At 35.6% G+C, this 14,021-nt stretch overlaps 1 protein-coding gene across 3 annotated transcripts in view; it reads left to right on the top strand.

Annotated features, from left to right (window-relative positions):
• LOC110445254 (E3 ubiquitin-protein ligase UBR2-like) overlaps positions 1 to 14,021 on the top strand; it is a 60,058-nt gene that overhangs the window by 34,055 nt on the left and 11,982 nt on the right. For all 3 annotated transcript variants that reach the window (XR_002462340.1, XM_021489758.1, XM_021489757.1), the window contains exons 26-38: positions 379 to 481; positions 950 to 998; positions 1,266 to 1,420; positions 1,699 to 1,792; positions 2,621 to 2,715; positions 3,117 to 3,364; positions 3,609 to 3,764; positions 4,144 to 4,284; positions 5,731 to 5,895; positions 7,178 to 7,278; positions 10,075 to 10,186; positions 13,088 to 13,148; positions 13,624 to 13,711. Coding sequence is in view for 2 of the 3 variants with exons in the window: in XM_021489758.1 (XP_021345433.1) it covers positions 379 to 481; positions 950 to 998; positions 1,266 to 1,420; positions 1,699 to 1,792; positions 2,621 to 2,715; positions 3,117 to 3,364; positions 3,609 to 3,764; positions 4,144 to 4,284; positions 5,731 to 5,895; positions 7,178 to 7,278; positions 10,075 to 10,186; positions 13,088 to 13,148; positions 13,624 to 13,711 (1,568 nt within the window). In the remaining variant the exon portion in view is untranslated. The remainder of the gene's footprint in view (positions 1 to 378; positions 482 to 949; positions 999 to 1,265; positions 1,421 to 1,698; positions 1,793 to 2,620; positions 2,716 to 3,116; positions 3,365 to 3,608; positions 3,765 to 4,143; positions 4,285 to 5,730; positions 5,896 to 7,177; positions 7,279 to 10,074; positions 10,187 to 13,087; positions 13,149 to 13,623; positions 13,712 to 14,021) is intronic.

Below are 14,021 nucleotides of genomic sequence, written 5' to 3'. Positions count from 1 at the left end.
TATGTCTTGTGAGCACCTCTGGTAGCTATATTTTGTGAGCACCTGTGGTAGCTATGTCTTGTGAGTCACTGGTAGCTATGTCTTGTGAGTCCTTGTGGTATTGAAGTCTTGTGAGTCACTGTGGTGGTTATGTCTTGTGAGCACCTCTGGTAGCTATATTTTGTGAGCACCTGTGGTAGCTATGTCTTGTGAGTCACTGGTAGCTATGTCTTGTGAGTCCTCAGTGATCTAGATTTTTAACAATCGTTGATGATACAACAATTAGGAATTTTCAGGCGGCACCCATTCCTGTTGTCAGTTTTGTTTGAGTTAGTACACAACTTAATTTACATAAAAAATAATACAACATGCTATTTCATTGATATCTTATATTTGTAGGAAGTCAGCATCAAACTCTTCAGGGCGATTTGAACTGAAGAAAGAGTCGTACCAAGAATATAGCAAGTACTTCTATCACTACAGCCGTGCTGAGCAATCTAAGGTAAAGTCACAAAATATAATAGATTTTCAATCTAAGGTACTGTAAAGTTAAAGTCACAAAATATAGTAGAATTTTAACCTTATCTTCTGTAAAGTAGAGAATATTTTTGATTTTCGATCTAAGGTCTGTTAAGTCGCAATATATAGTAGAATTCAGTATTAACTCCAGGAGTGTACAATACCACTAGCCCGGTGACTTAGGCTAGTTGATATTATATCAGGATTTGTGAAAATTTTCAACATTTACTGTGAAAATACTGGTGGGCTAGTAGAATTTTTCAAAATCTGCCTGTGGGATAATACTGTTCACCCCTGAAATCAATGTTCACAAAATGATAACTTAATACAATTAATTTCTTATCTTAAAGTACAAATGTATATAAAAAATATTTAGATGAGACAAACAAGATGAGACAAACAATATTTTGCTGTTTATTGTCCTAAACAACTGTTTTGTTCATACTTTCAGTCAGAGGAGGCCCAGATAGAGAGAAAGAAGCATGAAAATGAAGGTCAAGGTGAGTACTTGAGTGGACAATGCTTGGTTGATTTCAATATGTGTCGGTTATTTTTCTTAATAACATTTAATCCATATAAACAAAATATCCAGTAATGACCTGTCAAAGATATAATATGTTGCAATTGTTTGAAACATTAGAATAGTTTGTTCCTGTTTGATATGTTGATCACATTTAAAATTGTAAAAAACAACTTGCAAGAAAAAGGAGGGAATGACTCTGATAGGAATTGTGTACATAGAAAACATGTCAAAATGATTGCTTCAGCCCTGCCACCTCCAGTCCCCCAGGAATTTAAGCAGAACTTTCAGCCTATTACCAACCTTCTTCAGTGCGACTTAATGCTGTACTTGATGCACCTGTTACTGCAGAGGACAGCTGCCAAACGGTCAAGATCTTGGTCAGAGGGACAGCTGGACAGGGTAAAATCTTGTATATCTAAAAGAGTGAAAATCTACCTGTAGATATATTGTATGAAACTTAATGTTATCCTGCCAAAGTTCTGGTAATGTCTGTGTTTAAATAGCTTCCCATTCTTGAGAAAGTCTGTGAATACAAGATGTTTCTCCATTTAAGGTGATAAATCTATGATCCATTCCACTATACTGGAGATCATCTGTATCAGAATGTGTTTTTCATGATAAAAGAGATTCTTTAGATTTCTGGTTGTCTGAAGTTGAATACATTGTGCTGATTTCAGATCTTATATATCATTGGTCTGGCCCTGTTGGAACAGAGGAGAGCTATCACCGAGGGAGACAACTCATTCAACTTCTTGTCCAAAGCCCTTGATGGTAAGCTATCATATCTCTCCCGTTACCTAGGCCTGTAGATGTAGGTGGGGGATGTGGGAATTGTTGTTACCTTGCGATGAAAAAATTGAATGTATCATAAATCACATGTGGTCACATTTTATAAGAAAACATACATTTTCATAAAAAGTTCTAGTACTGCTCATGTTCTTTTCAAAGTAAAATGTGAAAGAAAACATAATTATCTTTTGCAATTGTATATGATTGAGAGAAAAATGCTCCCATATGTATTATTAGTCTGATTCTAATCTATTGGGGGGAGGGAGTGAGGGAGGGGGGGATATCCTTCCACAAGCACCTAGATGTAGTCTTTTAATCTACTGTGTCTGAATCACTGTTAGATATACCTGTAATTGGATGGCACAGTTGATAGGGCAGACGTCTTTCACCAAGACGGCCAGGGTTCAGTTCCCTGATTGAACGTGAAAAGACATGGGGTCACCTGCTCAACCAGGTGGATTTTCTCCGAGTACTCCGGTTTCCTCCCATTTCTGACAGATGTCTGTCCATCGGGCTGTCCGTCTGACTTTCCATGCATAAAACCTTGCCTGGACAATTCTTAAACTGATAAGCCAATTTCAACAACTGCTATCTACTATGACCTCTGATTGGCTGAGACAGTAATGGTTATAACTCAGGTTCTATTAGCAAATTAGTATACCTGTGGCTTACAGTTCTAGCTTAAAATGTAGGCTGTCGGGGAAAACCATTTGTAACGATAGGTTCACAGGCATAACAAAATAAACCAAAGTGATTATCTTTGAAAAGTTTCTGTCCTGTACATTTAATTGTTTTGCATTTACCTTACAGATGAAAAGAACATAATGAGCATAATGGAAGGACTGGTTGGCAGTGCCAATTTGACCCATGAATCAACCAAAGATCTTCTAACATGGACACTTAAGGTAGGCACAGCACATTGTATAGATTTTAAACATTTGACTTTTTTATATGTTAGGGTTTAACATCTTCACAACCACCAGAGTCATATACAGTGCCTGAGGAGACATCACCTAAAGGTAAAATATTTGCTTAAGTAGAAGACACATCAGGAAACCTCCCATTCTGCCAGAGCCCCACATTAGAAGCCTCTTATGATACACATGCAGTGGAATACATAGGTCAATGTTTGGGTTTCTGTAATGTCCCCTAAGCATGAGACAATGGAGGTGGTAAACTGGTATGAAAATGATCAAGATAGATTACAACATGAAGAAACTAGTAACCAGTACAATAGCATATAAACGAAACGATGTGTAGAAAGACCAGACAAATAGTACAGTTTGTTTGTATTGTTCTAATTCAGCTATTTTTGGAAGTGCGTAAAATGAAAAATGACCCCGTCAGTATGGACACATTAGACCAACTCTCCAGTTGTACCAACCAAAATCATGATGAAACAAAGAAACTGAAGGCCAAGATGGCTGCCAAACGACGTGCAAAAATCATGGCGCAGATGTCAACAATGCAGAAAAACTTTATCAAAGAAAATGCCGAGTTATTCCAGAGTGCTGAAGCTGAACTGAGTCGGACATCATCTGATATGGACATTAGGTAAGTTGTAGGCAAGGGATGTGGTCATAGTTCTGTGACTGCATTAAACGTGTATATTTTATTATGTTAAATGCATATTATTTACTTTATTTCATGTAAGGCAAAATACCATACATGTTGTGACCTCCTGCATGGGGAGGGGGTTGTGTGTTCCCTGTGTATTATGTCACTGATTACGTATTAATCTGACACTGACCTCTAGAATGTAGATTCCCTGTGTACTATGTTTCTGTTCTGTTGACAGTGATCTCCAGAGTGGAGGCTTCCCCGTGGCTCTGGGAAAGAAGAGGAGTAAGGTGGTCAGTCCTGTTCCCTGTAAAGGAATGTGTATTTTGTGTCAGGAAGAACAGGAAATCAAACACAGTGGCCGTGCAATGGTCCTGGCAGCATTCGTACAGAGGTACTAGAAATGTAGTGTTGATCTCATCTCCAATATACAATTAAATTTTCTTCTTTAATTATTTATATATACATGTACTTAAATTTCACATTTTGTTTTGTTTATTACCAGTATTTATTATGCAAAATTCAACTTAGGAAAAACTCCTCAAAAATGTCTAATAAAAAATCATTACAAATAAAAATTTGGATTGATAGAATAAAGTTTTATACCTAAAAAAGTAAATGCATTGATTAGGATTTTAAAGATTCCCATTATGATTTCAGATAATGAAGTTAAAAGTTTTGCTCTCATAAAAACATCAAAGACAACTTGACAAATGTTCAACCTGCTGAAAGTATGTGGTAACAATTTGGTTACCTATCGCCTTCTATTTTAGGTCTACGGTGCTATCCCAGTGTCGGAGTAAGGTTATATCTAAGGAAGACAACCATGACTACCTGTTCAGTCCTTCTGATCTCACTACAGGCACTTACACTAGCTCCTGTGGCCATGTGATGCATTTTGACTGTTGGCAGAGGTAAGGTTATACAAAAGTAATGGAGTGGGTGAGTCTCTATAAGAATCATTAGGTACAAGCTTTGTTATCCTCCCAACTAAGTTACAGAGGGGACATAAGGTTCTGCCAAATGTATTTCCATGTGTCTAACTTTTAATATCGTAACTTCTCTGAGGATTTTATTAGTTTAATGTAAGACAGTACCTATGATGCTGCATTAAAGGTCACGATTTATATTAATATCATGAAATTTTGTTCTCATATGGACAACTTTATTATCCCCAGCTTTCACCGTGGGTTTGTTCGTCAGTCAGTCTGTCTGTCTGTCACGCTTTTTTTCCGTGCAATAACTGCAACAAATGTGAACCGATTTTCTTCAAACTTGGTAACAAGGTTAAATGCTTTAAGGGCTCTGCCAAGTTCGATAGCCAAACTCTTTCAAACTTGATAACAATGTTTGTGTTCCTCTGTCTTTCCATCCATCTTAGCCACTCTTTGATTTTCGTGTGATAACTGCTGTAGATATTGTGCAGATATTTCAACCAAATTCCGTATGCACATCTGACTCATGGGAAGTTGTCCAAACGATGTGATTTGTGCATATTTAAGGATAATTAATGAGGTTAGTAAATTATGATGGATTTAACAATTAATTTACACCGTAATACCTACATGTTCAATAAAAAGTCTAACTTCTGTATAAGACTTTTTTTTCTTCGAGTTTCAAGCTATACATTAATATTATGTCTCAACAATACGATACTCACATGTTTAAACCTAACCTCAATAATATTTACATACAATATGTCCTGCAAGCAAAATGGATATCCATATGATCATGAACCCCTTACAAGAGTTAGGAATGGAAATACCTCCAGTTAATTAGTGTCAGTGGATTCATATAATACTTAATGCCTTGCTTTATATCTTCCTGTTTTCAATACACGTACCAGAATACTTCTGTAGAGGCTATTTGAAGGTTGCCGCAACCTGTTGATCACCATAAGTGATTGGTTGAATTTGCACCCATCAAAATACATAAGTTTTGAAGAATTATGCCTCATGAGGGATATATGTGATATTCAAAGGGAAATTCTAAAATATATTTTTTTGGACTCCAAAGCATCCAGACATTTGACATTTCGATTCCTTTCACATTCCTGTCAAGTAAAGAAAGGACATGGTATGATATGGTGTTGTCCATCCATCGGTTACCTTCTTGTCGGAACATGTCTTATAGTTTTCATCCGATTCCCTTAAAACAAGCTGGAGTATACTTCCATCATTTATCGCTACTGTTGTGCCAATATATCATTGGTTCAATAACCCATTATTTTGACCGAAAATGCAAGGACAGGCATATTTTGTTACTTGTGCGCTACTCTGTTAATTGGTTGTAACTTTATGTATCATTTTTATTTAGCAGGCAACTTGTACAAATTTTTATATATATGTCAACTTGTACAGGTTTTTCGATGCCGTGGTGATGAAGGAGAGGAGGCGGCCAATACGGTTCCGTTCCAACCTGAGTTATAACATCGACCAGAATGAGTTCCTGTGCCCTCTCTGTGAAAGTATAAGCAACACTGTGATACCTGTTGTTCCTTCTCTACCTTCTCTTATCCAAGACAGGTATGTATACAGTACTGTATGTATACAATGCTATATGTATACAATACCATATGTACACAGTAATAGATGTACACAATGCTATATGTATACGCTATATGTATACAATGCTATATGTATACAATACTATATGTACACAGTAATAGATGTACACAATACTATATGTATACGCTATATGTATACAATACTATATGTACACAGTAATATAGGTACACAATACTATATGTATACAATAACATATGTATACAATGCTATATGTATACAATGCCTTATGTATACAATGCCATATGTATACAATGCTATATGTATACAATACTATATGTACACAGTAATATAGGTACACAATACTATATGTATACAATAACATATGTACACAGTAATATAGGTACACAATACTATATGTATACAATGCTATATGTATACAATGCTATATGTATACAATACCATATGTACACTATGCTATATGTACATAGTAATATAGGTACACAATATTTTATGTATAAAATAACATATGTACACAGTAATATAGGTACACAATACTATATGTATACAATGCTATATGTATACAATACTATATGTACACAGTAATATAGGTACACAATACTTTATGTATACAATGCTATATGTATACAATGCTATATGTATACAATACCATATGTACACTATGCTATATGTACATAGTAATATAGGTACACAATATTTTATGTATAAAATAACATATGTACACAGTAATATAGGTACACAATACTATATGTATACAATGCTATATGTATACAATACTATATGTACACAGTAATATAGGTACACAATACTTTATGTATACAATAACATATGTACACAGTAATATAGGTACACAATACTATATGGAAATTACAGCCAGTCTTCCCTTCAGTACAAATGAAAAAGATTCAACAACATACAAAAGCAATGTTTACTGTAATATATTGTTTTGTGTTTTTTGGAAATGAGTATTACATTTACCAAAAGAGTAGGCAATGTGACAGACAATAAAATCTGTAAGTGTTCTATATAAGCTCCTTGAATTACAATGTGTAATTTCCTTTTGTTTGTAAATATTTGTTGGATCATCAATATATCAATATTATCAGCATATCATTTATGCACATGTGTTTTAACATTTGTAAAGGAATAGAAATATTTATTGTTAAAAAAACATTTATTTAATTATTTGAAAATAAATTGTTGATAGCTTTAATGATATATTTATTTTGTCATTTAATTTTTCCAAATCAATCTGAGGTAATTTTTGTACCTGGTGTTACAGCAATAAAGATAATGTAAACCTGACATTCAATGACTGGCTGGACGGTCTACATAAATCTGTTCAAAGTAGTAGAAAGGACAAGGAGGACAAGGAGGCCAAAGGTAAGGTCAACAATAAGGTCATAGGCCATAAATAAATCAGAGACTAAGAGAAAGGTCATAAGTCATTTATAAGGTCATAGGCCATAGATAAAACAGACTAAGAGAAAGGTCATAGGTCATTTATAAGGTCATAGGCAACACGTGAGATTGTAATGAGGTCACAGGAAAAGGTCAATGGTAAGTTGTATGTCTATGATTAGGTAATAAATTGAAGTCAAAGGTAACAGTAAAATCAGGAGTCAGAAGTTGGGTCAAAGGTCGGTTGGGAGATCTTGCAAGGAAAGTATAATCAGTGGCCAGAATGTGAGGTCATAGGTCAGTGATTTTCAAATATCAATGGCCAAAGCTAGGATAAAAGGTCAAGAATATGTTCACCAGGTAAGGTCGGTTAAAGGTCACAGCTAAGGTTACCAATCATAATGAAGACCAAAAGTAAGATTATAGGATAAAGATCAGGTCAGCTTCATGTACCATACAACTTAAATAAATTGATAGATAAAAAAGTGATTATGATATTTATTAATTAATGGATTCAGAGGTTTATGTTCAGGGCTAAAATAGAAAAATATACCAATAGAAAGGGAGAACAAGAAAAAGACGTTATTCGGTATGCTGCTGGTCAATCGGTAGAATTTGAAGTCAGAACCTTAGTTCTACAGCCTAGGGTAGAATTTCCCTTACTATATAAATATGGACTTTCTATCTCACCTCTTACTTGGCATTTTGATAAATATTGTTGTTGAGATTACAAATGCTGTAATAAATACAGTAGATTTTCTAAATAATGTACAAACTACTTTGGTAAATAAGAAAATATAAAAAAGGGTAAAAAAGATGGTATGCTACATGTATAAACCTACAAAATAAAGTTGTAAGCAAACGTTTCACAGCAAGCATGCCTAATACTTGTTAGCTCACCTGGTCCAAAGGGGGCAATTTGGCTATATTGCTTTAAGCGACTTCTTCTCTGGAACTAAGTGATGGATATCAACCATATTTGACTGGAAGCATCCCTAGGTAGTGGAAATTCAAAATTGTACAAATGGTGGGGCTGACCCCCCAGGGGGCTGAGGGGCGGGGCCAAAAGGGGGCAAATTGGCTATATTGCTACAAACGACTTCTTCTGTAGAACTATGCACTGATTATAAATCATATTTGATCAAAAGCATTCATAGGAGGCAGGGTTTCAAAATTGTACAAATGGTGTGGCTGACCCCACAAGGGGGCTGAGGGACAGGGCCAAAAAGGGTTATTTGGCTATATTGCTTTAAGTGACTCCTTTGGAACTAAGAGATGGATATCAACCATATTTGACTGGAACCATCCCTAGGTGGTGGGGATTCAAAAATGTACAAATGGTGGGGCTGACCCCTCAGGGGGCTGAGGACGGGGCTAAAGGGGGCAATTTGGCTATATTGCTATAAACGACTTCTTCTTTAGAACTAAGCCATGGATAACGATCATATTTGGTCGGAAGCATTCATGTGAGGCAGGGATTCAAAATTGTACAAATGGTGGGGCTGCCCCCCCGGGCTAAGGGGTGGGGCCAAAAAAAGTTCATTACTTGGAAATGGTTGAGATCCCCACCGTATAACCATATATACAATTGCTGAGTATAAAGAGAAGAATGCACATTTGCTTTCAGGATGGCTCTAGTGTCTGGCCCCACCCTTGGAGACATAGTCCCTGGGTCATAACTTTGAAATGGTTAAGATCCCCACCCCAAAACTATATATACAAATGCTGGGCAAAAAACCCTGAATGCAGTCATGATATTAGAATTGATCCTGGGATGTGAAAAATCTAATACAGATATGCTACAAGGATTGGCCTTGGGGTCTGGCATATTCCCTTGGATCTCATTTGGAGAATATTTTGTCATGATTGCTGAGATATCCAGGTGAGCGATACAGGCCCTCTGGGCCTCTTGTTTATTAGTCCCCTACCGGTGAAACCGGGGGGACTATAGGTTTCCTCTCTGTCTGTCTGTGTACGTACGTAACACCAATGTTTGTTAGCGCTCTAGCGACTTCATTCCTTGAGGGATTTTGATCAAACTTCACACAATTACAAAGGTCCATAATATCGCGGAGAAGTTTGAGTTTCAGGGTTGTTGGGTCAAGGTCAAGGTCACCGTAACTATTTTTAGAAAATCCATTGTCAGCACTCTAGTGGCTTCATTCCTTGAGGGATGTTTATCAAACTTCACACAACTACAAAGAACCATAATATTTGGGACAAGTTTGAGTTTCAGGGTTGTAAAGTTGAGGTCAAGGCCACCGTTACTATTAATACAGAATCCTTGACAAGTTGAAGCCAGTGATAGACTGATGATCGATATATAATAATCGAACATTGATCGATTTGTCCTGTTCGATTCCGATTATCGATAACAAATTCCATAATCGATATAATCGGTTCATTACTGAACTTAAAATGTCAAATGTGTATGTAATACAGTTTACATGGAAATTCATTTATTCTGATTTTTTTTTACAATCTGATTGATGGTAATGTAGAATAGAAAAATTACATTAAATTCAGGACAAGCTTATTGTATACTTTTCATTTTCCCAAATAAACACCAAAGGGCACCATTTTTATAAATCTTTACAGTGTAATAGTTAACGGGGGCCGGTAGGGGACATGTATTGCTTTAGCAATATTCAGTATGCTTGTTTCACTGAGGCAATGTCAGTTGTCAACTGTTTGGTGGTACAGCATAAGAATTCTTCTGCTGATCTGATCACTAGACATCAGCCGAAATGTTATTAAAGTTTGCTAATCTCTCCACAGACATGGTCGCCTATGAGTTTGAGCCTTCTCCTCTACATGCAATAACCAAGATGATGGCTGAGAGTGTGGCCATTAACTTCAAGCTTCTGTGGCAGACGTTCCAAAACGACAGGTAACACTAACATAACGGTGACAATCCAGTAGGAGGATTGTCTGTGAGTCAGCTTACCAATACGAGACAGTGTCTTAAGGCTGTGGATGATATTTGATCTTATTCATATCACATGTTGTCAGCATTGGTTATTAAACCAGATAATTAACAGTTAAACTGGATTTCACCCTACAGATAAATTAACTGTTTTAATCCATAACTTTACAACACATTTTTAATCCATAATGATACAGTAATTTTAATCCATAACTTTATGAGTTATTTTTAATCGATACTGTTTAATTATGCTAGTAATTTCATCATCAGGATGTCTGTTTGTCTGTCCACAATAAAAAGCTTATGTACAAGATATTTCATTAACCCTCAAAAAGTTTATTTTAACTATAGTAAAGTAACACTGAGTTATATAATTGATTAAATTGGAGGTCATCAGTCAAGACAAAATTATCAAAGGTTACAATTGACCACTTCTGAAATAAAAAAAAATGTATACCAAATGTCTCCTGGACCCTCAACAGATTTTATTTTTGTTTAGACCATATCATGGTAACATCTACACCTAGTTATATTGTTGATGGTCATTAGTCAAGGTGAAAGGGTCAAAGGTCACACTTGACCACATCGGAGATAAAAAGCTTGACAGGATATATTTCGCAGACCCCTCAACAGATTTAATTTATATTTACACCGTAGTATGGTAACATGAAGTTCTATACCTGATTAGAATTTAGTTTGTCACCAGTCAAGTGAAAGGTTGACATTTTTGAGGGGAGGGGGGGTATACCTATGACAGCAACCATTCACTTTGTTTTTATCTTTAATATTGACGTTATATTGTAAATCACTTATTTTCGAGAGATTGATTTTTAGTCACCCCTGGGGGAACCCCAGCGGGGACAATTAATTTTGGTTTCAGTCCCAGATTTTGACCTCCACTGTTTCAGCTTTCGTGCTTTTGCATCTGTCGCTAATTACAAGCTTTTGGATAACTCCGATATCGATTTTAGGAATAGATCTATACAACCAAAAGGCGTTCCGAATTTCAAACTAAAGATGTTCCTAATATGAATCAGTCACCTTTGAGGTTACCGAAGGGGTAGACTGTTATATTATATATTGCTATTGATTGATTGAGATGTTTATGTCTGACCAATGACTATATTGGTAAAATTTCTTTTTAAACCAAATTAAATTTTGGAATAAAAATTGCAGGTAGAAAAGCTCAATAACGTCTCTTTTTCTTTATCATGACAAAAGAAAACGTCACCTAGCAAAAGGGCACACTACATTAAAGCATACGCGCAATTTGGCGGACACAAACAACATTTTGTATCGCTTTGCATTTCTCTGCAGTCCGGCGAAACTTCTAATCGAACGGCAGGTGCCGAACATGCGGGATTTAAGGGACATTCGTAATCAGTAGGAAGGTGCCGCCTTCCCGGCGGTAAACGGCACGCCTGAATCAAGTGCGTCCAAAGTAAAAAGTTTACGACATTTATGGAAATTGTTTTATTTTTTAAATTTACATACCATTTTCCGCCGTCACATTATAATTTCAAATGGTGATATGTTATAAATAAATGCGCTATCATTCAAACAAATATTTCATCAACATTCATATCCCGCCTGACAACGTTTACAACTTTAGGACACTTTACAACATAACACGTTACGGCAGAACTTGAAATGGAAAACCGGAAGAGTGCAGGGTCATGTAAGGTAAGTAGAACATTGCCATATTCAGAATTTATAATAAAAGCGCTCGACACCGTTTAATGTTATCGTTTCTGCGGTGTGGTGGCAGTGGTGACCTCGAGGTACCGGCAAAACATGGTATTGACATTGTATTCATTTTGAGCAAGATAAAAAGTGTATTAAGCAAAACTGCATATTTATGCATGTTTTTTAATCGGTGATTAATTCTTATGTTTTCCGGACGAAGTTCCGGTAATTTTTGTGTCAGTTTACAGACGATGGCCAAACGTCTAAAATATCTTTGTGTTGTGTCCAGCAGGTCACATAGTAACGAGATAAAGCTTGATAAAATGGCTGCGCGGAAATATATAACGGGCGGAAACCAATGACTAGACGATATTGACAGTTTTACAAACAAATAATTTTTACTGAGAAGTATCAACTGATAATATGGAGTTAAATAACCACGAAAACAATACCAGTACAAACTAGTGATAGGGATTGGAAATTCCTTAATTATCAGCCTTTAGTTTTGGTGAAAATGATTTGCTCCAGTATGCATGTTCAGTTCTCTTATATCATTTTTTTTTCATTTTAACAGATGAACTATCTTATCCTGGCACTTTGGCATGTTTGAATGTGGAAGGCCTTGAAATTAGGGTGAAGAAGGCCAGGGAATGTCACAGAAATAAAAAAAAAAAATGAAATTATTTGCAGTGTTTGTTTTTTATGGTCATAAAACATGGAACATTTGCTTCAAGTAAATCAACCACATGCTTTCTTATTATATCCTAGTAGGTTGGCATGGTTACCTAAACAGCGTGTATGCATACCTGGTCATTGTTAGACCATTTTGATTGACAGGAGGAAATATGTCAGTTGTAGCTTGGTCAATGATTTATTATACTGAAATAATCATACAGGAGATGGGGTGACTTTCATGTCATTTTGACATATTTCTAGTTTAACATAATAATTTGCACAGAAACTCTTTCACAAAATTTGATTTTTAGCAAATATTTAATCTACAGAGATAATACAGTCGTACTGTCTATTTTGAAATAAATGTGCTGAATACAATTATTTGTGATTAGAATCTAAAGACATATGTTGTGAAATAGAATATTCTTAAAATAAAGTAATTCATAATGAATTTGTGTTGTATCCATTATCTTGTTAGTAATTGGGCTATATTTTGTGTTTCAGTACCCTATTTGCTCAAAGTTTGACTGATATGGTGAAGAAGTTTGGCAGGGATGTCTACTCGGTACTTATATCTAACCATCTGTACTGTCATAAACACATCTTAATTGAAATTATTGTGTGAAGTCAAGATCTGAAAACTTAGTTATCTTCGGAAATTTTTAGAAAATGTAGAAGTATTGTATATACTGGTACAATTACAAAGCACAGAAAATATTGTATTATATACATTGTATACATCTAAACTGTAAAAAATATCTTATTGTAATCATACCTTATTGATGTGATATACCGGGTACTCATTTATAATGTAAATATTGTGTTTAAGTATTAAACTGCTATCTTACTTTATAAAGTTAAAAAAATAAAATAGGAAAGAGTTATTGAGAAAGAAACTTCTGATAATCTGAACTTTTACTGAAATAAATATGTAGAAAATACCATTCAATGCATGCCTGTAAAACTGAATAGGAAGTTATTGTAAACATGTATCAACATCTATCAGCTATTTGTTATATGTGTGTGTGAACTGGTTTCAGTTTGGTTTGAATGTGGAACCTGATGATGGAAATGTGAGAGTACCTCTCATAGCTTGGTCATCTTGTGCCTTCACTTTACAGTCCATAGGTAAGTACTGACCTTACATCATTATTCGGGCCCTGTGGTGCCTTATAGTAATCAGCCTGTCCGTCTGTCAGTCTGTCATTTTTATACGTCCTCCAAAGACAGCAATCTATTATGTTATCACCTGAGCAGGCAGACAGGTTGGCACACATGGTGTCCGCTCGATATCTTGAGTGATTTTCAACCAATTAAATTCAAACTTCATTGGAAGGTTAATTAGCATAAGAGCTCGGACATGTTCGATAACCACCATTATCCGACTGTTACTAATTGAGTTATGCCCCTTTGAACAAATGCTGAAATGGTGTCTGTT

Source organism: Mizuhopecten yessoensis, unplaced genomic scaffold (assembly GCF_002113885.1).
Source record: "Mizuhopecten yessoensis strain PY_sf001 unplaced genomic scaffold, ASM211388v2 scaffold2137, whole genome shotgun sequence".
In the NCBI taxonomy this organism is placed as follows: Eukaryota; Metazoa; Mollusca; class Bivalvia; order Pectinida; family Pectinidae; genus Mizuhopecten; species Mizuhopecten yessoensis.
Note: the sequence above shows the minus strand (reverse complement) of the source record. Positions and strands in the feature narration are given on the sequence as shown.